Source organism: Vespula vulgaris, chromosome 7, assembly GCF_905475345.1.
Source record: "Vespula vulgaris chromosome 7, iyVesVulg1.1, whole genome shotgun sequence".
In the NCBI taxonomy this organism is placed as follows: domain Eukaryota; kingdom Metazoa; phylum Arthropoda; class Insecta; order Hymenoptera; family Vespidae; genus Vespula; species Vespula vulgaris.
The window spans coordinates 6,802,048-6,829,124 of record NC_066592.1 but is presented as its reverse complement, the minus strand read 5'-3'; the positions used below and the strand labels follow the sequence as shown (position 1 = coordinate 6,829,124).

General features: G+C 38.2%; 1 protein-coding gene across 5 annotated transcripts in view; it reads left to right on the top strand.

Annotated features, from left to right (window-relative positions):
* Positions 1-27,077, top strand: part of LOC127065375 (uncharacterized) — a 257,300-nt gene that overhangs the window by 207,046 nt on the left and 23,177 nt on the right. For all 5 annotated transcript variants that reach the window (XM_050997629.1, XM_050997627.1, XM_050997630.1 and 2 more), the window contains 4 exons: positions 11,223-11,290; positions 11,395-11,655; positions 13,052-13,273; positions 16,710-16,950. In XM_050997629.1, coding sequence (XP_050853586.1) covers positions 11,223-11,290; positions 11,395-11,655; positions 13,052-13,273; positions 16,710-16,950 — 792 coding nt within the window. The remainder of the gene's footprint in view (positions 1-11,222; positions 11,291-11,394; positions 11,656-13,051; positions 13,274-16,709; positions 16,951-27,077) is intronic.

Sequence of the window (27,077 nt, the reverse complement as noted above, 5' to 3'; positions counted from 1 at the left end):
ATTTCCTTCTCGGTCCCGAAATAAAAGAAGGATTTCGAAACTAATTTCGAAGTGGTCGATTATCTCGCATCTGCGCCCGCGTAACCGAGGCGGTTAGTATTGAAAGGTATTTCCACTCTTTTTCGAAGCTTTCACATCACTCAGCGCGTTGGTCGTTGAGAAATGCATCTTCGTAAGAAGAAGAAGAAGAAGAAGCAGAAGAAGAAGAAGAAGAAGAAGAAGAAGAAGAAGAAGATGCTGCGATGAAGTGGGAATATTGGGAAAAGTGGAAGAGAGGAAGTAGAAGAAAGAGAAGAAGAAGAAGAAGAAGAAGAAGAACGTAAAACGTGTGTAGTTCTCTTCTCTTTCTTCGACAAGTTCAATATCTATCTGTTTCTCTCTTTCTCTTTTGCTCTCTCTCTCTCTCTCTCTCTCTCTTTTTCGTTCTCGACATTTCAATGCAAAAGCATCCTGCCGTAAGGATCGGCGCTGCTTATTTTCCTGGTTCGAACGTTCTCCATTAGTCTCGAACGTTTCTTCGTTTTCTCCTTTTCTACTATCCTCTTTCGTCTATGTATTACTATTTCTCTCTCACTCTTTCTCTTTCTCTGTGTATCTGTCTGTCTCTCTTCTTCTTCTAGCGAGTTCCATCGTATGTTTCTCGGTTCTTCCTTCCTCCGCCGGTAGGAAATAAACGTGTAGCGTCGTTCTTTCGTCCGAAAGAAAAAGAGGAAAAATAGAAAAAGAAAATGAAAAGGGAAAGGAAAAAAAAGAAACGACAACAACAACGTAAAAAGAAGGAAAGAAGAAAATCCTGCATTTGTGTAATACAAGGGAGCGCAACAGCCTTGCAGTGGCTTTTCCTGAAGGTTTAAGATTCCAAATCTACCCGTGCTTTCTCTCTTTCTCTTTTTATCCGGTTTTTTTCTCGTTTCTTTCTTTCTCTATCTCTCTATTTCTATCTCTCTTTCTATTGTTTCTCTTTTCTTTCCACATACTTTATTAAACGAATTACGATCGGCTAAACGTACATCCGTTCGAAACTATAATCGAATCGAACAATCCCACGACGAGATAACCCAAGTTATTCTCAAATATACTTGTACATATATACGTACATATATATATATATATATATACATATACATGTATATATATACCAAAAGATATGTCGAGGTGTGAAATGAAAAGAAAAGAAAAGAAAGAAAGAAAGAAAGAAAACAAAAAAAGAAGAAGAAGAAGAGAAGCTCTTATCTATACTTTAAAATAATAAATATAATGAAATTGATAACAGGGATGATCCCCTTCTCCCATTCGAAAATCGAAAAGATAAGTTTACTATCCTCACTCTGCCCTTTTCCCTTCTCCCTTCTTCTATCTCTTCGCTTTTCCTAAGCCGCTTCAACGTGTTTTGCATCATCGAGCGTCGTGGTTTAAACAGTTTGATGCAAGAACGATACGATACGATACGATACGATACGATAATATGTTTTGTTCCAAGATAGGACAAAATATCTCTCTCGCGTTTATTCGTAGGATTCGCATTAACGAACATGCGCGTCCAGAGTCGTGAGAAACTTCTCGAGACTTTGCTTCTAGCTTTTACGAACTTCCCTGTTTTAGTATTAACTGGTCACCTCATTCGTTTATCATTTCGTTATTAACAACGTCTAACTCTCAACGTCGTATTATAGTTAATGTCAAAATTTAGATACGTTCCTGGATGCACGAATAGTTACGAAGTTTAAAAAGATCAGAGAGGTGTCGCTCGCTTGCCTGTTTACTACCGACAACTTTCGTTCGGGAACTCTCTCTCTCTCTCTCTCTCTCATCTTTTTCTTCTTCTTTTTCTTCCTTACTCCTCTTCCTCCTCTCCTTCTTCCTTTACCTTATCTCCCCCCGTTTTTTTTACGGCAATTTCCGCGATGTAACTCCGGAAGTTGCGGTAACGCGGCAGGAGTAAGGACGTAATATAACTCGCGATGAAATTAATCCCCGAAGGGGCAACTTTTTAATTAGTATCTCGTAGAGGAAGGGTGGGCCTCCTCCGCTTACCTTAATCGTCGATAAATTTTCTCACCGGGTGAGCACTTTCCTTTGGAGAACGTCAAAAATAACGTTTATTTCTTCCTTTGGTTTTTATTTCTCTCTCTCTTTCTCTCTCATTCTTTTTCTCTTTCTTTCTCTTTCTTTTTCTCGACCAGATGAAATATACGACGGTATGCGGATTACTTCGATTTCTATCACGTATCTCGCGTGCTTTTGTAACGCGATAGGTTTTTAGCTTTATGCCAATGCCTCTAGCAAGCTAAAATATCGCGTTACTAAATTTTCCCTTTTTCCCATCCCTCCTCTCCCATGACACCCCACTCCTCCATCATTGTACGCTCTTTCTCTCTTTCGTTTCGTACGCAACATGTTTCTTTTTTCTTTTTTTTTTCTTTTTTTTTTCTTTTTACCTCCTATTCTATCTTCTACCTTCTCTTTACTGCAACACGATACGAAAACGCGCGATAGGAGATACGTCTAATTTAATGGCCGACGCGAATTTTCATTCGTGTAAAATCTCCTTCGTCTAATATTAATATCCCTCGTAGAAAAGCAAATCCAAGAGAGAGATTTCTCTAAACGATTTATTCGAATAGAGACTTTTGCAAACGACGAATTCATCGAGACGACGAATCTAAGAATAATTTAAACTTCCAACTGATCTAGATTTAAAACCTTTGTACTTATCAATATTATATATCTCGCAGGTCAAGGAATCGTTTCAAATCTAGATCCATGTCATTTCGATTATCGAGTTAAATATGTATTCACATAGAGAACTTCTATTTATTTTTATTCTCGACATCTACACACTGTGCATACACAAATAGACAAAGACGAGCAAACGAAGTAATATCTCGAGGTAGATAATAAAAAATACGATAGGAGTCGTCTAATTTTGGTACGATCTCTTTATAGAGATATATGCTTCTATGATATTTATCGTGAAAGCATTACAAACGTTAAAGATTCTAATCTTATTGCGGGAAAAAGTCTCGATAAATATCGTAGATATATGTACATATGTATAATTAACGCTTGACGCATGCGTTTACGACGATCTACGTAGGTAGGTGGGTAGGTAGATATGATTAGATGATAATGCATGGAAATGTCGCTTCTGCTTTGCGGTCTATCTCTCTCTCTCTCTCTCTCTCTCTCTCTCACTCTCACTCTCACTCTCTCTCTCTCTCTCTCTCTCTCTCTCTCTCTCTCTCTCTCTCTCGTGCGTCATTAGTGCGGAGCACGGAGTAGCGTGCGTATTTACGCACTAGAGAAATCAATAAACCATGTCCGGGAACGGTTTAGGGAAGCACCTTGTTGGTAGATACCATTCCAGAGGGCGCCGAATGGAGCGAACAAGGAAGAGAGAGAGAGAGAGAGAGAGAGAGAGAGAGAGAGAGAGAGAGAGAGACAGACAGAGAAAGGAGTTGAGGGGGACAGTTGGATCACCTTTACACGCTATCGGGCTATTAGACAGTGCAAACAGAATTACTCTCCTCGATCGGCAATTTGGATCGAGTGAACAATCGAACGCGAATCGTTCTACTCGTTTACTACTCCTTTTCGTGGTTCGCTTTTCTTTCCAATTCGTTCGAAAAGGAGGTCAAATTTTTCAAGCCCGAACGATTTTCCCCAATTTCTCCACGAAGTTTATCTATCCCTCGTATTTTATTCCAGCGCACCTTAATTTCTTTTTCTCCTTTTCTCCTTTTCTAGTTTATTCTTTTTCCTCTTTTCTCTCTCTCTCTCTCTCTCTCGATAATGTGTACTACGTGTATAGGAGTAAAGTATAGAGAGAAGGAAAATAATCATCTCTATTTTTTCTTTCTTTCTTTCTTTCTTTCTTTCTTTCTTTCTTTCCTTCTTTCTTTTTCTCTCATAATACAAACGTCTTATTAATCGTCATACTGAAAGGCATCCGATCGAGCGAAGATTATCGAAAGGAGCTTGGATTCTAACGGGGCATCTCGTTAAAACGTGAATACTCGACTTCACGTAAGTGAGCCTGCTGCTCGACAGTTAAATAAATAAGACGATCGAAGGGAATCGTTGGCACGTGAATATCGATGATGAAGAAGATATCAATGGCTGACGATAGATAGAACGCAAAATTCATTGATGACATCGTTCATCTGGATTTTAACGTTTGTTTTCTACGATGAGTAGTCAGTGGATAGGCGAAAATAATAAAAAAAAAGAAAAGGAAAGAAGAAGAAGAAGAAGAAGAAGAAGAAGAAAAGAAAAGAAAGACAAAAAAAAAGAAGAAAATGAAAAAGAAAAAAATACGAAATAATTATTCGCGTCCTAGTTCCAGACGATTATCTCTACTTAATACAAGGGAAAGTTCTCGTTCTTGTTTGCTCGTATAGGAGGACGACTCGTTAAAAGAGGACAAATTTTTTTCGGTTCGATTCCCGCGAACGATAGAACGCCCCTCGAGCGATTTTAAACGCATCGTCGGACAACTATTAGCCATTGCCGCGAACCATTCAACCCTGACATTCGAAAAGGAATCGATGGAGATCGGGTAAGCCTAGATTTCGATGTCGTACCACAACGTACTACACCTATGTGAGAAGATTAACGAGGCTTTGTAGTTATCGTCACGTTTCTCTACCGTTCTTTCTTCCCTTTTTCTTCTCTCTCTCTCTCTCCTTCTTTTTCCTTTTTATTTTCTTCTATTTTTCCCCTCCCTAATCTCGGAGATCGCATAACTGTCGTCGAAAACGTTTTTGATATTTTATAGAAAGAATTTTGCCTGGGTTAAAGCGTGCTAAAAGGAAAGAGAGAAAAAAAGAGAAAGGAAAACACACAAGGAAAAAAGAAAAAGAAGAAAAAGTTTCTTTCGTTAAACAATCATCTCTCTCACCCCTTTCATTACTTTTTTACTTTAATTTTTGTTTCCGAATCACGATGAATTGTATTATAGCATATACTCGTTATCGTTTTCTTTCTAACTGCTTCTCTCTCTCTCTCTCTCTTTTTTTTTTCCTCTACCTTTTAGTATTATTTTTTCATCGTTGCAAACGTATCCCCCACGTCCTTGCTCGTCACGAGAGAACGTTATTATCGCGAACGCCGATAAAGCACGGTATCGATGTTACGAAGATCGTGCCGGTAGATAAATGACTACGCGCGCCTCGTCATGATTTATTTACGCGGTCGCGTTGCGACAAAAGCTCATCGACCTGCATGCCTGCCTGCCTGCCGTTCGTTCATTCGTTCATTCGTTCGCTCGTTCGTTCGTTCGTTCGTTCGTTCGTTCGTTCGTTCGTTCATTCGTTGGTTCGTTCGTTCGTTCGTTCGTTCGTTATTGAGCTTGCAAATCGACGAAGCATCGTAGGTACTTTTCCGCTTATCCGTCGACGATCGTGTGCGGCTCGTCGGCGAAATTCCGCTCGTTGTTTTCCCATCGTGGCTTTGCGAACCTCGATTATTAGTATTTTTTTCTTTTTTTCATTTTCTTTTTTCTTTTTTTTTCTTCTTACTACCCTTCGTTCGTATCCTTAACCATCGAGCATTTAGCAAAGTGCAGGTATAATACGTTCAATGCGTTCGGTTTCCAGTTAGTGTGTTTTTTTTTTATTTATTAGATTCGTTTTAATCGGCTCTTTCTCTATTTCTTTTTCTATCCATCTATCTATCTATATATCTATCTATCTCATTCTCTCTCTTTCTCTCTCTCTCTCTCTCTCTCTCTTTTTTCGTTCGACATGAAACGTCATAGAACAGGGAAGAAAAATTGACATGGCAAAATTGCGAGAAGAATTTCTCTTGTCTTTCGCGTTTCTTAGGATCGATGCGACGATATCGTTGAGTAACGATAATAAGACGAGAGAAGACAAGCCGTCGAGCTTTTTCTATCTCTGTATATGTCCATGTGTCTGTGTTTGCGTGTCTACCTATTTTTCTACAAGTATCTAAAACCAACGTAAATCGATATTCGCGCTTCTTTTTTAAATGATTCCAGTTATAAACAGATATTCTTGTAAATTGGTAGGTCAAAAAACAAGAATAAGAACAAGAAAAAGAAAAAAAGAGAGAAAAGGAAAGAAGAGGAAGATTTATTTCCAATTATTCTGAAAATATAGTCCGAGTAAAAGGAAGAATTAAGTCACGTTAATACATTAATGTACTTTTGGAAAATCACTTGATTAGATAACGAGGATCGGAATCGTCCAAAGCGTGAAAGCCAGAGAACGTTCTCTAATTTGTAGAAAAGCCTTTTAGAAAGGAATTGGATCGATCGGGAAAGAGTTTTGAGCGGGTAACGTTGCCGCGAGCAGCATTTAACTGTGGCTAAAGCTATTTGCGGTTACGAAATGCAAGACAGAGGAAGAGGGATGTAGAGTGGTCCTCGTGCCTTCGTTTCTACGATAGTTTTGTAAACGTGATAGTAGAAACGAGAACGACGACGATGACGATGACGACGACGACGACGACGACGAGGAGTCCGGACAAATCGTCTTCGACTATGCAGTTGCACTTTGCACTCGTGTTTGGTTGCTTGTGTTAGTGGTGTAGTAGTACGATCAGAACATGCAGAAACTTCACGACTCTCTGAATTGCAAATGACGGACGAACGAACGTGCGCGAGCGCGCACTTCTCGTCTGAAGATGTTTGCTCGTTTGTTTTATAATCGACAAGAGGTTGTACTACTTCTTCGTATTTTCGATCGATGAAACGTGTTTTCTTCTCGTATAAATTTGTAAAATTCTTCGAAATGGCTTCGGTGTTTCGTTAAATAGTTTCTGTTAATTTTTATAATAACTTTTCAATATGTAAACCTCTGTAGAAATTAAAGTAGCCAACTCGATACTAATTCCGTGCAACGTATAATCCATTTATGCTTTCTCATTTATTATATCTGTATTTGTACTTAATTTTAATAAAAGGGGGTAATTCGTATAATAAGCATTATTACTATTATTATTATTATTATCATCATCATCATCATCATCATCATCATCATCATTATTATTATTGCTATTATATAATACGTGATATATTAACGATTCACAATATTAATAGAGACTCGAGAAACGTATTATAAAAATCATAAAACGTCCAATTTAGAAAGCATCACGTTCTCGAGAAGGATCCGGTTGGATCTTAAGTACTCGATCAAAGATCTCCGTTTCTTCCTCGACCTCGAGCCAATTCAAGCCGATTTCTGCTTCCCTTTGATTCATGATCGTACGTTTATATTTCCATTTACGATTTACGTATTTATCGATATCGTTTTCCTTCTTGACGATCGATTCGATTTATCGCGAAACAGTTGTGGTTGGAATATGAGCGGCAATTGAAAGAGTACTCCTCTCTCTCTCTCTCTCTCTCTCTCTCTTCCTCTCTTTCTCTTTTTTCTGTCTCTCTCGCTTATTTTAACTTGAGACCGTGCTCGATAGTCCTGGAAAACGGCTCGGCACTTTGCGACGGTAACGAGAAAAATTGGGTCAACGAGATTACGTTCTTTTCCGTCGCGACGACTCCCCTCTATAATAACCCTCGCTTAGCTACTATATACCATATACACTTATACATACGTATATACATACATACATACATACATATATATATATATATATATATACACGTACGTACGTACATACGTATGTACTTACGTTCGTTAAGAGCGTTTATCCGTTCCTCCCTCGCTCGATTTCTTTTCATTCGTACCGAATGAATTTGAAAAGACAGAAATATATAATACATAGCTACGTAACCTACGTACCTACGATATATACGTATACTCTTTGACTATAATCTTTGAACCTTTCCTTCTCCATAAAGAAAATCCTGTTGGCTGTTATAATTAACGCGAGAGATCGCGCATTTCTCAACGTCGATTTACACAATATCGTGCGGGGTCTTAATCGTCGCACTTTTTCGACGAGTGTTCTCGAAATAAGAGAGAGAGAAAGAGAGCGAAAGAGTTAGGTGTGTATATGTGTATACATACATACATACATATATATATATATGTACACACACGATATATGTTCGTTCAAAAGGTGAAACGATGCTCGATGTAAAAATTGAGGGAGAGAAAGAAAAATAAAAGAGAGTGAAAGAAAGAGATGAAAATAGGAAAAAAGAGGGGAAAAAAGCTGCAGTCGAGAGAACAACGCGAACGTTTTTCTTAAGTTTGCGTTAAAATGAGAAAGAGAAAAAGAGAGAGAGAGAGAGAGAGAGAAGAAAATAGAAGGGAGAAGGGGAAAAAAAGAAAACAATAGACCGAGAGAGAAAAATGCAAGCTCGTGGTTTTCAGAGCTCCTTATAAGCGGAAAGTACGGGTTAAACGTGGCTCGCACGCACCGTCCGACTTTCTCTGACAATGTTGGAGTCGTGGTTGCACGCGTGAAAACGCGAGTGTGGCTAACAACGTTCTTACATTCTTACGTGTTAGTCTCTATATGTGGATATATATATCTGTGTGTGTATGTGTGTGTAAGCACAAAACGGAGTTTTCTGCCAGAGTGCTTTGAACGAGCGTTGGAAAGTCCTCAATAACGAGTGCTCCGGCACAGATTTCCTTCCTACCTCACCCACAATTTTCAATTCGAACGTACCTTAACTGGACGTAGCCGCCATTTTAACGCCATTAGAACTTCCGGCTTTTTCATCTCTTTCTCTCTTTCTCTCTTTCTTTCTATGTCTTTTTTTTTCTCATTTTCTATTTATCCATGTCTATCTACTTATTTATCTATCTATTTATTTATTTGTTTGTTTGTTTGTTTGTTTGTTTTTTTATCGTCGTACATTTTCTCTATCTTCTCTATCTTCATCGTCATCTCACGAAAATGAAGACGCAACGATATTACGTAAAACGAATCTAGCCTTTCGTTCGCTCGAACTTCGAATTTCTGTTACGAATAAATGGATCCATTATTACGGTCGACGTAAACGACTCGAAGGATATTAGAATAGGGAGGAGAAGGAGAGAAAAGAAAGGGTGAGAAGAACCGACTGGAAGTGACCTAATGTCGTTCTTTCTTTTTTCCATTTTCTCTCTCTCTCTCTCTCTCTTTTTTTTTCTCTACTATCAGAAACCTGAACGAGTCTCGATATTAAAATTGAATGAAACTATACTTATCGTTTGATCGTAACGAACAAAATTTGATACGAATCGGCGATCTCTATTTGTTAATTGTTTATCCATCCTGATCTTTTTTCTTAAAGGGAGAGAAAAAAGAAAGGAGAAGAAACATAGGGTGAAAGAAAGAAAAATTAAAAAAAAAAAAAAAAGAAACAAAAAAGAAAACATAGGATCTACCTTGATTATTCTTTGTTGTTACCATTTAACCGAACTCGCATTTGCATCGTCGGCAATTATCGGTATTTTCTCAAGATCGCCGAGAATCTATTCCTTGGGAGAGACGGAACGGAATAATTAATTTCTTCGAGTCAATTAGAGCTAATTATCTACCGCGGCAAAAGCTACGAGAAGGGAATCTCTCGCTTTTGTATTCACTCGAAAGCTGTCGATGGCTCTTAGAATGAAATTTTTTCTTTTTCTTTGCTGGAATTAACGGTGATTGGTCACTTTTTGATGTTAAACCTCTTCCTTCCTTCCTTCCTTCCTTCCTTCCTTCCTTCCTTCCTTCCTTCCTTCTTTCTTTTCTTCCTTCCTTTCTTCCTTCCTTCCTTTTCTTTTTCTTCCTTTTTTTTCTTCTTTCTTTAAAGATAGAGTCACGACAGACGTAAGTACCAGACATCGAGGGAATCATTTATTTCTTATTGTCGGTTAACTTTAATATCTTTCGTATCGTAATAAGACATCGTAAAGGAAACTCTCTCGATTTATTCGTGATGCACCCAGGAGACACCGAGAATCTCTGTATCGCAACACCTTCTCTAGGAAAGTTCGCCATATTCTCAAAGCTAATTTACGTGGTATACCTAGAGAATCGACTGGGAAGGTTAGGAATGAGAAAGCTCAAACGATCTCGCGTGTTTCTTATGTCCTTATTGCACGCTACATCGTTTCCCTCTCTCTCTCTCATTTTATCTTTCTCTCCGTCTCTCATTCTCTTAACCATTCTTCGCATGTTTGCACCCACACTAGGCCTTATATAGAAACGTGAGTACGGCAGCACGGTAGCATTTGTACACGCCGAAAAGACAAACTGCGAAACGCAATAGAGAACGAAAGAGAGAGGAGAGAGACCAAGAGAAAGAGAGAGAGAGAGAGAAAGAGAGACAGAGAGACAGAGAGACTATAAGTCCAAGTAGTATCGCGTAGCTACTTAAAAGTTTTCAAACTTGTCTTGTCCTTACTAGTTGGCACCTAGCTTACTTAGCCTCCGGTCTACGATTTCTCTTCTACCTTCTGCTACTCCCAGTAGACTCCTTTCTCCTAAGTCCCCTTCCCTTCTCACTCAAGCGCAAACCATTCTGTCGCCTCTCTCCTAGTCTTCTCTGTACCACTTCGCGAGTCACCTTCTCTCTTTCTCTCTTTCTCTCTCTCTCTCTCTCTCTCTTATTTTCTTCTTCTTCTTCTTTACTTCTCTGTGAACGTAGCTTAAGTCGAAGTTTACCTTTGTCTTGTCCGTCAGTCCGATATACTTCCGGGCTATTGCTACTACTACTTTAGCTGCAGTAATAGTGGTTGTACCGATGATGGCGGACTTCACCGCATTGAAAGTTTTCAATCTTGGAAGGAAGCAAAGAACCGAGATGAACGCGTTTAGGCTTTTAAAGACCTTCGGATAATTCCTTTGATGCGTTTCTTTTATCTAATAGGAAAACATTTATTTGGTAGGCATTCGCGTTGGTGTATTTACGTCTACGTAAGTACTTATATATATAGGTATATATATATATTTTTTGTGGTTTTCAAAGATTCCTTCCTCTTTCATTTTCGAGGGATTTCTAAGGTAGAAGATAAAAAATGAGAAAGATGGAGAATACTTTTGATACGTTTCTTTTATCTAATAAGGAAACATTTATCGTCAGGCATTTGCGTTGGCATCTTTGAACAATATATATATATATATATATATATATATATATATATATATATGTGTATATACATATAATTTTTTCAAAGATTCCTTCCTCTTTCACTTTCGAGGATATCTAAGATAAAAAAGATAAAAAACAAGAGAAATGGATAATGCCCTTGCGTGTTTAACGTATAACTATTATCATTTATATCTCAGCTCTATTATTTCTTTTTTTGTTACAGAAAAGAGGGTTGCTACAGGTGTATGGTCATGCACGAAAAGCATCCAAACGTGTTGCAGTACAAAGAAAGTAAGTTTAAACCGACGAAAACGATTTCATTTCGTCTTCCTCGTTTTCTGACATATTTATATTTCTCTGTTATCATCTAAAATAAAACGTATATACGTTTTCAGCTTATTGCACGATCGAATCGCCGGAACCAAGTCTCGAGATTATTTGCAGTTACCTCACTAGCGACGCCATCTTGATCTCCCTCTTTCGAACGGGAGCAGCACCCTTACCATGCCCCATAAAGGGACCTCTGGAGTTCACTTACAGTCAGGGAGATGGCGAGTGTAATTGGCCTCTCTCCCGTGCCGAAGTTTGCACGCAAGAGTCCCGTTTGCTTTTGCGTTATCAGGCTTGCGCCAATGTCCGTTCCTCCGAAAGCGTAGGTCAGTTTTTTCTCCTTTTTTTTCTTGTCTTTTTTAATTTCTCGATCGAGAGTATTTATCGATTTCGTAAAAGAAGGTATCTCTCTGTCTCTCTCTTTCTCTCTCATTTTTTTTTTCTTTTCATATTTAAAATTATAACGTCGAAACTCACAGCGAAATTTCCGTCAGTCTTGTACTCTTTCGCAAACTTTTAAAACTTCAATAATGAAGAGTGTGTGTATGTATGTGTATGTGTATGTACGACAGAGAGAGAGAGAGAGAGAGAGAGGTAGCTAGAGAAGTGCAAACACGTGGCCCTTTTATAGAAAACTTTCCGCGTCGGCCGCAAGCAGAAAAGTATTTAACGTATTCTCGTGTCTCGCGCAGTTATTTCGCCGTATTATTTCGAGCAGGTACCGTCGCTCCTTCTCTTTATCGTACCGGATGGTAAAGCTCGCGCAAAAGTCCCCTTTCGTAATGAAAAAAGAAAGAGAAAGAAAAGGAAAAAAATAAGAGAGAGAAAGAGAGAGAGAGAGAGAGAGAGAGAGACGAAGAAGAAGAAAAAGAAGAACACAAAAAAATAAGAGAAGAGATAAATAGAGAATCCTTTGGAAAAGTTTGTCAGTAATTTGCTTGTTTGACATAGGTTCCCTTGCTAGGTACGAGCCTTATAATATAATCGATAAACCTATCGACGGCCATGATGAATGATTAATGGCCTTGTCAGTTATCATTTGTTGATGTGTGTGTCTCCATCGAAATAAATTTTGAAAATAATCATCGATGGACATTGACGTGGCTTGTACTTCGTCGACAAATCAATAGATAGATATTAAATGTTTTTTTCTCTCTCTTTCTCTTTATCACTTCTTCTTCTTCTTCTTCTTCTTCAAAAGAATGTAATCTCGATTATTATAGCTTACATAGAGCTTCGTAGAAATTTCACGTACAGCGATATATAATAATAACTCGCGCGAGACAAGGATCCAATAATAATCTTTCTAATATGATAACATTATCAAAGTTTCGATGGCACGTTGCACGATTTCTCTCTTTGACAAAATACCTTTAATCGTGATAAATATGAAATATAAGAAAAGTTTCGTATTAACGAAATCGAATTAATCGGAGAAAAGAGACGCATTAAAATTAAAATCTTTTTAATTATCGATCATTTGTCCCGAGTTTGATCGTTCGAACGAACGGATTGGATCGTTGACGTTGACGAGTAAGAGACGTAATAATTATTATTATCGTTAATCGATAATCGATAAATAATAATTCGTATTATCTCGTATTATTACAGAATGTACATTCGATAGAAATATATTTATTCATCGTAGTTCTTTTTCTTTTCTTTTTTTTCTGTTTTTGTTTTTGTTTTGTTTTTCTTCTTCTTCTTCTTCTGCTCGCATAGACGTCCAATTGGAATGTTTGGCGACCTGGAGAGAGGGCAGTACGAACTACATGGTGGCGCGTTTGTACGGTGATCGTAAGACGAACGACGAGGAAAGCTACAGGTGTTTTATATACACCAGAGGCTCGAACAACACGTGGCACATGGCTCAAAGCGGAGACGCCACTTGTACCGGCCTTCTTAGCATCACGGAGGCTGCGAAGACATTTAAAATGAAACAGAGTAAGTATTATACGATTCGAAAACAAAAGTTTTTCTTTCTCTTTGTCGTGGTTTATTCTTTTTGTTATACATATATATATCTCTCTTCTTTTTTCAAAGAATTTCCTCTTTCGATCATCGTTTCACCGTGGAATATTTTGTTGGAAAAAGTTTGCCAAATGCATTTCGCATGACTTATATTTTACGATACATAAAGTCAATATTGAAAATTTTGTAACGTTTGACGTTACGTGTTTAATCTCTAAATATTTCTTTTTTTATCTTTACTTTTTTATTTATTTCCTTTTTTTAATTTATATTCGGCAAGCTCTCCTCTAATTACCTGTTTATTTTTCGTCGCAAATTTTCGAGATAGAAAGATCACTTTTTCAACTCTTCTAAACCTTAATGAACTTACTCGCACGTTGCCGTCGAAAATATTACTCTTGTCTTTGTCACTTGTTAAGACTTTTACGAGGATCTCTACTTTGAAAGTTGTAGGTACGTCCCAACTTTGAAGCTTTTCAACTTCGTAACACATTTTTCGTACCTTTCAGTTTATCTTATACGTGGGTATTCAAGTTTATCATTTGTGAGATATAAAAAAATACTTTCTCTCGTTTTTTCATTTTACTAATAGCTGCCGTTGATTTCTTCTGCCTTTTGTCTTCTTCTTCTTCTTCTTCTTCTTTTCTTTAACGAGAAATGTAAAACGGATTCGTTTAACACGATTAACTTAGCTATCTACGCGATCGATTCGACGAGGTCATCGGTCTCGCGAAATAAAACAGGTCGCAGGTCGAGTCAAGCAATCTGTGCGCGTCTCATGCTCGAAGATTGCTTTGTAACTCTCGAAGACTATGATGGATGAAGTCTAGTACGTCTAGGGAAAACTTCATCGAAATTCAAGCAAATGGCCGAGATTGACTTAAAAGCGGTTCGACGTTGTTCCTCATTCTATTATCCAGGAAAATATTTCATCAATTGGCATCTGTTGTAAAATTGGAAACTCCAGAAATGAATTTTAAACGTGCGGAAACGTAGTAGATTACAAAATAACAGAATACTCGGATGTATAATAATAATGGAGGAAAATGAGTATGGTAAGGGAGAGCGAAAGAGAGAAAGAAATATAGATAGATGGATAGATAGAGAGAGAGAGAGAGAGAGAGAGAGGGACGGAAACGAAGTAATCAAATTGTAAAATCATCTGCAAAATCATTTAAATAAACACACACATACACACACGATCCGAAGTGTGCCCTTCTCTTCTCGCATTGTCGTTTTCCCAACGACGTAATATAAAATTGAATTAATTTAGTAAAAAACAAATCTATCAGACCGGCCGACGAACAGACGACCGATCAACAGATAGAGACCGAACGTTTCGAAACTTGGAAAACGAATGTGAGGTAAATGGATGATAAAAGTTTGCGGCCGCGTGTTCGGTATAATCGAAATCATTCGTGGAAAATTATTTTCAAAGATAATACAACTTCGACTTCGTGTGTGGACAGAGATACTCATATATTTAGATAAATATGTACCTACAACCCCACACTTATATATTGTTGTCTTTTGTATATAATACAAACATATACATACGTGTATAAATATATATATATATATATATATGTACATGCATACGACATTATAAAAGACGAACAAATATTTCCGTCCGTTCTTTGTCCTCTCTCGAACAAGAGATGAATTTGCTTACGGATTAATTCGAAATCTCGATCGAATATCTCTGGTCGATCGTAAAGGTGAAATTGAAGTTCTGCTCGGTTTCACCTATATCGACTCGAAGATTCGAGTTTGCAGACGAAGATGCAAGTCCATAGACCGACGATGTAGAAGAGGTAGTATGGAGCATAGCAAAACGGAGCACGTAAACTATGAAGCTGCTTGTGGAAAGCGGTGTAGGATACGAGCGCGAGTAGTGATCGACACCACTAGCTACTTGGAATATTCTCCGATATATATATATATGTACATATATATACATATGTATACTATGTAGACACGTACTACATACGTGTATCACATAATACGCGATACCAAGTCCGATCTTCCGGTTCACGATTTCCACCAAAGATCAAGTTCCACTTCGAAGAAGGAACACGTTCGAACGATACGTTCCTTCTTTACGTGTCATTGAACGAGTAAAACAACGTTGGACGTATTACGGTGCTACGATAAAATTGTCAAAAATTGTTATGGCCTGTTGTAATCCGCCGTTTTATTCGATTTCAAAGTCGACGAATAGGATAGTAAAGTAAGATTATCTATACCGATCTTGCAAATACCATAGAAACACGCATTCGAGTAATTTTCGTACTGGATTACCCAGTTTTTTCTCTTTCTCTCTTCTCAGCTTTCAGCACTGAAAAATCATGGTATTCAATCGTGAAACGTACGATTCACTTTTCTATCTCTCTCTCTCTCTCTCTTTTTCTCTCTCTCTATTTTTCTCTCACGAATTGCCTTCACCAACGGTTTGGCGAGCCGTACGCGTGGCACGGAATTAATATTTCGAAATCGTTGCCGTACGTGGGCCGCAATAAATTCGACTGGAGCGATAAGCAGCTTAAAAATTTTTCATCGGCTCGCAACGGCACCCCGGATGTTTCGTTATCCTCCTCACCCCTCTTTTCTCTCTCTCTCTCTCTCTCTCTTTCTCTTTCTATCTCTGTCTCTGTCTCTGTCTCTATCTCTCTTTCGCTCACATCGAGCCCGGTTCTCGGCGTTTCCATTTAAACTTTCCAGAAGGCAGATTAGCCCCGGGATCTCCGGCAACTCGAAGCTCCTTTCGTTTCCCCTTCCACGCGTCGGATGAAGAGCGTATTACTCACACTAACGTTCTTGCTAGCGCAATTCCGTTCGGACGCGCAAATAAACATAGCTTCGTCGCGACTGCACAAATACTGCCGTGCGTCTTCTAAACCAACGCGGGATATCATAAGCAAGGGTTCGCGAGAAAGATGAAAGAAATACCTACGAGTTAGATATTCGATATTCGATATTCGATATATGTATGCTCCCTCCATTACGCTTGATATCGAATCGTCGTTTTATCCGACTAGATTTTCTATTTATTTACATATATATTGTATCTACATACATGTATTGTTATTTAGAAAAGATACACGTGTACGCGCGAAGTGCGTATAATTTTCTTTTTTTTTTTTTTCACAGTCGTGAGTCACACGTTTCGATCGTTGTTAATCTTTCTGGAATATAGGAAGGGAACGAGAGAATGTTTTGGAAATTTGTTTCTCTTTGTTTTTCTTTTCTTTTCTTTTAGTAACACATATCCAACACCGGTTGTTTATATGATCGGATGAAAATATGTAAATAGAGGAACGTCCTTCGTCTTTCGTTCTTGTTTTTGTTTCTTCTTTTCTTTTCGCGTATCGATCAACTGAAAACTTTTTTCATTGTTTTCGTATTTCAGAATACATGACCGAACGGTGCGCATATCCTTCGTGGGTAGTAGCACCGAAGTCATGGGTGGCGTTGGATCGAATGGCTTCACGTCTCTTAGCCTCGACATATAACCTGACGATTCTCGATCGAAACGAGACTCGATTAGCCTGTCATGCGATGGTACCGATCGAGGATCATCATCATCATTACTCGTCGGCGACGCATACTTACGATCAGATGATGTTCGTCGCCAAAGCTACACGTGACTGGTGAGTTTTCATATCCGTATATTTCAAATCCGATATATAATATAATATTTCGTTTTAATTCTTATATTTCGTTAAATTTAATTCTTTCTCCGACCCACGTCTATCTCTAGTACGATATAAGCGAGAAAGATTAGTAAGAGGAAGTAATTTTTAATATTTATCCAAGATGTTAGCTAAATAAAAGCGATAATTACCATCAATGAAAAAGAAATAAAAAGCAAAGCAAAGTCCTATAAAGGATATACGTCCTTTAAAGGATCTTCATAACAAACTGAAAGTGCGTCGTTTTCATATGTCGCGTTTCATTTTCTAATGAAAATAAGGCAATGTCAAGGGTATAAAAGCAAAGCGATTTCCACGAACCTTTCTAAAGGTTTAACGAAAATTTAATGAGTCCATTCGTAAGTTTATTCGTATAAAAAGTTAGATTTTATTTCGTAGAATATTCTTCTTCGTTTACCCCCATCTCAGCATTATTATTTAATAACGTCGTTTTTCCTACATATCTTATACTTCTCTCTCTCTCTCTCTCTCTCTCTCCCTCTCTTTCCATCGTCGGTACTTTGTAGGTAATATGTTGAATATATGATAAAACGATAATATCATATCACTGTCGACCTTTCGTATTTCTCAGCACGCGTTCTACTCTCACTCGCATATAAATAAATAGGATGCTGAGAGGATTACGTAGGAGTATGAAGTCTGTAGACTTCCCTTTGGCTTTCTCTCTACATCGTTCTTCGTATGCACAGTGAAATGTCAATATAGGCTTACCCAGGTACTCTCTCATTAAAGCACTCTTGCGGCCGAGTTCGCGCGAGCTAACGTATCGCTTTTAATCGGTCGTACGTGTATAGTATCTACGTAAAGGGTTTCGCGTTATGGTGGCCTTCTACGACGTTGGCACCATCGCCGACGGTCGGACGATCAGAGGATTGGATTCCTCGTTAAAAGCCCAGGATAATAGTGTTTATGGAACGTGTTTGCGAAACCTTCCTGCGAAAACGTAATTGCGTTCTATCCGTATCGATCGTAGACCATCTTGTTCTCTTCGATCGTATCCAGATCAAACGAAACGAAGAAATTTAATGATAATTAGAGAACTTTTAGCAAGATCATTGATCTATCATCGATCATAGAATATATATATTTCTAAATGAGAATTAATACGAACGAGTTTCTTATCATAAATATGTTATTACGTTCTATTGAAAATAACGAAAAAAAATTAATCGAAGATGGAAGTAATTTAACTCGTGATATCGGCAAGAACGTGAGGCTAGATTTTATCGTCTTTCATTCCTTTTTTCTTTTCTTTCTCTTTCTTTCTCTCTCTCTCTCTCTTTTTCTTTTTCAGACATGAATACTAAAAATCTCGGCTCTTTATCTTACTCTCCTCGGCGTTTTCTTGATTATAAAAATTCCGTAGAAATCGCATGAGCGATCTACCTTCTTACTCCGTTTCTAAACTATATTACGAACACTTGTAGATTGGTAGAGATCTACCTACCTATCTACTTACCTAGTACGTATGTATATAATACACACACACACACATATATATATAAGTCTTATACACGATGTTCTCGAAAGTGGCGGAGGACTATTAGTCCTCGTGAATTTACGTTTGACCGACTGGAAGGTACGACGTGGGACGCATCTTGCCCCCCTATCTCTTTCTTCTCGAAAATTTATTCGCACATATATCCTCAACCTTTATCTCCAGTGTCCCCCTATTCTCGTTTCCCTCCGAACACACTCTTTCTCTTCCTCTTTCTCTCCTTCTCTCTATTTCTCTATCTCCCGTATTTTTGTCTCTTTCTACGTTCGTTTCTTTCGTTGAACCCAACCCCTCTTTCACTCTTTCTTTTCCTCTCGCATACCGAACTGTCCTTATATCGTGAAATCTTCCACCCTGATCTTCTCGCGCTTTAATATACCTGCGATTACGCGCCGGCTCGCGACTTTATGAGAAAACCCCATCCAAAGAGAAAGAGAGAGAAAAAGAGAGAGAAAGAGGTAGTGAGTGAGTGAGAAAAGTTCGTCTCTTTCTCGTCTATGAACAACGACGATGAAAAGTCGGACGTGGCAGCGAAACGACGAAGTGAAAGAGAGGAAAAGAGAGAGAGAGAGAGAGGGCGAAAAGAGAAGATATTCTTTTATATTTCGAACGGATCTCCGCCTAGATTCATAGGGGCGTGCCATGACGACGAATAAAAAAGTGAGAAAAAACGTTCTTGCGATTTTGGTTATTGGCGTAGTCGTCGATAGTAAAAGAGACCAAGATGGTCTAGATAGATAAATAGATAGATAGATAGATAGATAGATAGATAGATAGATATAGAGAGAGAGAAAGAGGAAAGGTTAAATATACAGGATACTTGAAAGATCTTGTCCAAGCTGAGAAAACGTATCGCGAACAAGTACTATCGAGAAGGATTCTTTCTCAATGCGTTCAACTAGATCGATCGTATAAAATGAAAGAAAGAGAAAGAGAACGAGAGCGAGAGAGAGAGAGAGAGAGAGAGAGAGAGAGAGAGAGAGAATAGAAAAATGGTGTCTTAGTTTGGTTTGATCAAAGAAAGGATCGCGATAGTGAGAGGCCATCTTTAAATAAGACGATTGACTATACACTTTGAAGAAGAAAATCTAAACCACAAGTTACGTCCTTTCATTCTCTTTTATTTTCTCTCTCTCTCACTCTCTCTCTCTCTCTCTCGTTCCCTCCTTCTCTCGATTCGTTGTCCTCTTTAAACTTTTTTTTTGTCTCACGCTCTTGTCCTCCTTCCTGAACAACTTCCTCATTCTTTCGAACTCTAAAATGAAAAACTTCTTCGAGATTGAACTGGTTCGAGAAGGACACACACACACACACACACACACACATATATCGTACTCATACGATAAGGAGGAAGCTGATAGTTGAAGGAGAATAGAAAAAGAAGAGGAGACAAGCTTTTGAGCGATTTATTTCGAAGAATTAAAAGACTCCCTGTTTGTTTCTTTTTTTTTTGTCTTTCTTTCTTTCTTTCGCAAAGTACACACTTTGTTTCAAGGACGAAGTCCTTGCGAGCGTCATCAACCAAGGCAATCGACCGTATTATTTTTAATTCGAAATAATTTCGACGACATTAATACATTTTCGTTTAATCAATTAGAATTCGGGTAATGTAAATGATGAAATTCGATCGTAGATCGTAGATCGATGTATCATAATAAATAGTATATATTTCTATTAATCATTTTATAACAATTATCATTAACTATTTAATAACAACTATTAGTAATTTCACATGAATCCTTTCGTGACGAACTACTTGGCAAGCGTGTTACTTAAAAAAAAAAATCTTTTCTCCGGCCACTTGCTTTCTCTCTTTTCTCTTTTCTCTTTTTTTTTCTTTTTTTTTTCTTATTTCATTGTACAAACCTTCTCGTTTGAAACGTAATCACGTGCTAGAAGTCACATCGAGTTCTCTCATTACGTAATTATTTTAAAACGCGCGTTAGGTAGGTAGCTAGGTAGGTAATGTTTAGCGAAAAGAGAACCGGCATCTTGAGTATTGTTGAAAAATACTTCCTTTTTATGTCCTTAAGTACTTAGATACTTCGTCTCAAGCCGGTTAATTTCATTTTTAATTTCGTAAATCTTTCACTACAAGTTGGTAGAAAGAGAGAGAGAGAGAGAGAGAGAGAGAGAGAGAGAGAGAGAGAGAGAGAGAGAGAGAGAGAGAGAGAGAAAGGAAGTAGACGACAGAGAAAAAGAGAAATATTCGTGGAAAATGGAAACAATATGAAAAAATCGAGGATTAACGAGAGAAAAAAAATGGAAGATAAAAGAGAGAGAAAAAGAGAGAGAGAGAGAGAGAGAGAGAGAAAGGGTAGTAGAAAGATAGAGAACGATAGATAGAAAGACTTATTAAACGCAGGAAGTCGCAAAGCGATTTTATTGATTTTCGGCGTTAATTTAAATATCGGCTCGCTTTTGTACAGGTCGATGAATACTTTGACCGCTATTTTATCCATTTTGTTGAAATAGATAGGAAGATGGAGAGAAGAGTTTTATCGGCGGCACGCCGCGCCGTAGCGTTGATGACTATACGCGTCAAACGTTCAGCTTCGCTTTTACGAATAAAACGACCTACTTGCTCGTTTCTCTTTTATCCTTCTCTCATACTCTCTCTCTCTCTCTCTCTCTCTCTCTCTCTCTCTCTCTCTCTCTCTCTCTCTCTCTTTCTCTCGCTCTCCCTCCCCTGTCTCTTTTTTCGTTAAAACAATCCTCCCGTCCAAACACCGATGGCCGTTAGGAAGCATCTGTTCGGACAGTTTCAAGCAGTTTCCCTGCACTAAAGTGGGAAACTGTTTGAAACACCGGCGTATAAATACACGCGTGACCGAACCGAATTGCTTTCGTTAACGTCGTAAGGTAAAATCTTTTGGGGACGGTCACAATTATCGGTTCTTACGGACAGTTAATTTCCATAGTGCTTTCTCCCCTTCTCCCTTCCACCTACCTCTTTCGTTCCCTTCGCCCTTCCTTCCCTCCATCACTCGCTCTTTCGTTCTCGCTTGTGTTCTCCCTTGTTTTTTATTTTTTGGTTTCTTTTTCTTTTTTTGTTCTTGTTTCTTTTTTACCATCCACCTCTAAGTTCTCCATAGCTTTGTCCATCGCGGAGCATTGTCATGTTCACATTTTAACGAGGCTACATCCGGTCCGACGTTACCATCGGTTGAGTATTCGCAGATCGATTAAAGTGTCAGACGGTCGTAAGTATTCTTCGTGAACGTCGTGAAAAATGGCTTCTCGTCACGGAAGCCTCGCCGTATATAATAACGAACCGGGGACGATAACCCTCGATAAATCATTCGACGTATTTTTTCCTTCCATCCCGTTTCCCTTTGTAAATTCATTTGTCCCATCTCTTTTCGTCTTGTTCCTTAAACGAACGTTACCTTAGTCGGACGACCTTTAATCTCGCTCAGACATTAAATCCATTCGATTAGATTTCTCGAAAAGGATAACCGCGTTAAACAACGATCGTTTTACTAATATAATCATCCATTGGAAAGCGTCAACGAAATTATCCTTTGGGAATCGATCATCAAGTATTAATCTATATACACGTCTAAATGTCTTCTTAAACCGATAAAGTTTACGTTTACTTATGGATGATAAATAAATAAAAGTTTTTAACGTAAGTTAACTCGGATTAAACTTAACGCGTTATACCTAAGTTCGAAGTTTTATCTCGAACTCTACTGGGGTATATTCGATTATTTCGTTGAAAATGGATAGCGTAGCTTATGTATAAGAAAACTATCGAACCGTTAACCGAACGCCCGGTAATGCGGCCATGCATCACTGCGGAAGAATTCCGTAGCTAACGTTACCACCAACACCAACGATCCTTCTACCTTTCTCCTTTTTCCTTCTTTCTCTTTTCCTTCACTCTTCTTCATCCAACCCCCACTCTCACTCTCCTCTCTCTCTCTCTCTCTCTCTCTCTCTCTCTTTCACTTTTCCTTTTTTCTTCTTTCTTTTTTATTTGTTTATTTATTTTCTTCTCTCTCTCCCTCTCTCTCTCTCTTTCTTTTTTATTTTTATTTGTCTTTTTTTTTTGTATTCTTTCGAGACTTTACACCAGCGTAACAGGGAGAGTGACACCCTCGTAGCAAGAAACGTTTTTATCGAGGCTGTACATCAGACCCCAAATACTCTGGCGCAGTGCATAAAATTTTCCTTCGTCTCGTCGTCATAAATCGTCGTCAACGTTTGGTTCAACGTTGAAGAGAATCCATTTCTACGAGAACTCTCGACGACTTTCGACATTGTTACATATATTACCCTTCTAGGTTTCCTTCTCTCTTCTTCTCCTTCTTCTCTCCCACTCTCTCTCTCTCTCTCTTTCTCTAGTGTTGTACGACGATATCGTTGTCGTCATGACTTCCGTTGATGTCTATAGAAACGTTCAAAGAGAGAGAAAGAGAGAAAAAGAGGAGATAACTGTTGGTATGAATCGATCTCATCGTTTTATTCTATCTCTCAACACTCTCTCTCTCTCTCTCTCTCTCTTTCTCTATCTTTTTTTTTATTATTTTTTTTTATATACGATTAAAGAACACAACAACGACGTTCAATCGTCATCGTCCACGAGTTCCCTAAAGAAATTTCATCGTCTGAACTTTTTTCCATTTTCAACGTTACTAATAATATCCATAAATAAAGAATACGTCAATGATCGTACGATGTATAAATATTGCTTGGATTATTCTAATAATAATCCGATGACTTTAATCGGACCTACGATAGAAAACTTGGGATCGTTGTCCCGTAGTTTTTTCTTTTCTTTATTTTTTACTATTTTGACGTTCGCCGTTTGCCCTAACCTTATCGTGTGACTTCATATTTTCTGATAGAGGATTACAGAAGGACGCAATCAGCCGAAGCGACGTCTTTTTGGTAGATCGTACCGTTTTAGGTTTTATCATCTCTCTTTCTCTCTCTTTTCGTTCGCTCAATTGCCAGTCTTACGGGTTTTTACGAGCACGCAGTTTCTTTCAAATTGAACCACGAAGAGCTCCCTTTGCTCCTCTATTTTTCTCTTTCTATCTTTTTTCCTCTCTTCTTCTCCTCTCTCTCTCTCTCTCTCTTTTTCTCTCTCTTTGACAAAGCAGTTTCTTCCTTCTTCGATTTTTATATCCTCGGCGTCTGGAATCGAGGAAGCCCGATAATTCCGTACGATCGTATAATTCTGACAGATCGTCGCCCGTCGACTCCAAGCGTTCATCCAAGGATGGATCCTTTTATATCTCCAAAGATTTAGAGCTCTCGCGACTCCGGATACACTGCAAAGTGTTTCGCTATGGCGTATATCCGATCGTGGGAGGAAAAACCGATCGACAAGCTGCCAGCGTTTTTATCTATCCGTCGAAATACATACACATTCGCATATACGCACACACGCATATGTATGTATATATATATATATACCTTTCGAATCTTTTAAATCCATACAACGTAGTATTGAATCCTCCGTTTTCTTCTCTCTTCTTTCACTTTTTTTAAACCGCGGAAAGAGAAAACTTACCTTCGAAGTTTTAATTAAATAACATCGGCGTGTTAAGAACAAAAATAAATACATAAATAAATAAAAAATTAAAAGAAAGGGAAAGAAGAAAACGGAGAAAAGGAAACAAAGGGGGGAGAAAAAACGAGCGATCGAAAGAAAAAAAGAAGAAGTGGCTGCTTTATTATTTCATTAAATTCCCGCACGAACGGAGATAGCGCATCGACAAAGGAGCGTCTTGATAAACAAATTAACGAGCGATTCTTTCGAGCGTACTTTCGATATATACCTATCTATCCATACACGTGATACACACACGCACACACATATATATATCAGTAGTGAACGATAGGAAGAATAGAAAGAGGTGGATCTGGAGGAGGAGGGAAAGAAGTGGGAGGAGAAGGCCAAGCGACGTTTACTGGAATTAGATCAAAGGTGCTTTTTATGCATTGAAAAATTTCTCTTCGTTCTGGCTCAAGGTAAAAACGTTTACAATAAAACTGTCAGCCATGCGTTCCGTGGTGGTGCTGTGGAAAAGAGGAACGAAACGTTGATCGGATGTAAACGATAGGGGATAGCTAGAAGCCCTTCGAACAGCCACTTTCCGATCTCACACCGTACGTCGTCCACCGTTTTAGAATAAACTTCGATAATTTCAGAATCGTTAAAGAAATCCCTCAGACTACGATCGAAGCATTGTTTGTTTCTTTTTTCTTTGTTCTTTTCTTTACTTTTTTTTTTCTCTTCTTTTTTCCCAATTAGTTATTATTCATCGCCATGAAAAAAAAAAAAAGATAAGAAAACAAAATAGAGAAAGGAACGGAGTGAAGCAAGGTGGAATTGAAATGCGATGATAAAGAAAAAAAAAGAAAAAGAGAAAGATAAGTTACGAATTAATCGCGTATCGTTCCTTCTCTTTTTATACATCGAACGAAAAACAAACGTAGAAAATCGAAGAATATCTCTCTCTCTCTCTTTTAGACATGGAACTCGATGAAATCCTTTTTGTTCAAGCGGTTTATTTTCTCTTTTTTACTCTCTCTCTCTCTCTTTGTCTTTTTTTCTCTCTCATTTCTTTTTATTTTCTTACTTCAATCGCTCTTCGTAGATCCACCTTGTTCGTCTAACCATCTAATTTTTCCGCTATACCTTCTCTATCTATTTACCCGGACCACCCTCTTTTTCTATCTTAATTGATCGTCAAGCGAGCCGACTCGCGTCCTGTTTCTCCGCGGACCCTGTTAGAAATTTACGAGCTTCCTTTTTATTGTTACCTTCGTGACGTCCAAGTTACGATGCACTTTCGTCCAATCCCATCCTCTATTTATAGCTCTCCTAGAATAAGCTCAATCGCTCATCCAGTTTGCACTTTCTCACATCACAATTTCTCTCTCTCTATCTCTTTTTCTTTATTTTGTTTTCTATCTTATGGATGATCGAATTATTTTATTGGAATTATTCTTCTTTCGATACCGAATTTACAAGTTTGCTATATAGAATAAAAGGAGAGGGGATAAAAAGAGAAAGAAAGAGAGAGAGAGGGACGATATCATTACGTACCATGGCTGTTAAATTACAGGTATTTTACCGTTGTTTGGTCGCGAATGTTTCGGTTAACCAACGATAGTTATTTCAATCGTCCTGAAACACAATGAATACTCTCCACGTATGTGTAAAATAGGGAGAAAGACAGAAAGAGAGAGAGAGAGAGAGAGAGAAAGGGAGAGAACGAGAGAACGCGAGAATAGGGTATCGTAATTGTTTGAATAACTGAAACGAAACCAAATGGTATTATTTATTCGTGGTTTCGAAATAATGTCGGTAAACGATAGAACGAGCGAGAGAAACAGATAGACAGACAGACAGACAGAAAGACAGAAAGAGTAAAATATCGTACGTACGATATCGAGAGAGTACGCATCAAAAGATAGAGATGATAGGATGAAAGAGAAATGAAATAGAGAAGATAGAAGTTACGTCGATAATTCAATTTATCGAGGCTTTAACATCGAGGGTTCTTCTCGTACACCAACCGTCGGCTTTTATGTTTTTCGAATTACAAATCCCCGATACGTGATTTCTACGGGATTCGAAAGATACGTCTAGAGTTCTCGTTCTCGATGGCGTTTTAAGAGAGGGGTTCAACCTCGGCACGAAGTAAACAAGCGGTGGTCCCTCGTCGTCGAAGATCGAAGAAGAAGAAGCAGGAGAGTAAGAGAAGGGAAACAGAGAGAGTAAGAGAGAGAGAGAGAGAGAGAGATAGAGAGTGGGTGGTGACTTTAGTCCGACGTTTCGTCGTTCAATCGGTTGGAAAATTGCTCGCTGACCGTCAACTTGTCGAGCGGAAGTACCTCGGCATCTCTCCGCAAGCCGAGTCGTCAGGAAATAGAAAATTATTGTGTACGTGCACCCACGAAATCGGCCATCAAACCACTTCGACCGGTGTTATGATACGCGAACGGAAAACGACCGTTTGACACAGATCATTCCTTTCTATGAATGAAATATCGGGGAGAAAGTAACTCAAGGATCTTTAATACGTAGTAGAAAGTAGATAGAAGTAGAGACGGATGATATGTATTTATTCGATAATGTTGTTTCGTCGATTTAATCTATGTAAGTGTCGTAGATACGTGTCGGACTATTCATTTTAAAGAGTGTGAAAAATTATCTAAGAGAACGTTATGTAACATTAAACGAGATTCAGTTTTCCCAGACAAATCTCGATAATATTTTTATTATTATATTTCGATTCTTCCGAAGAAACATAAAATTTTACGCGACTCCATCTACCGTGTCTACTCGAGGAAGGAAATAATATACGAGGACGATGCAACAAAGTATTCGTTTAAATGTATAATAAAAAGAAAAGGAAAGAAATATGAATACCACGAAAGAATTACGATTTGGATCGTTAAAGTTTTTATTCGTAGGGAACGATAATACGTGATCTTCTTATAATCTAGCCATCATCAAACGAGAACCTCCACTCGGTACTTTTGTACGTCCTTTTTCTCTACTATACGTATCGAAAAAATGAAAAATGTGAAAAATAATTTG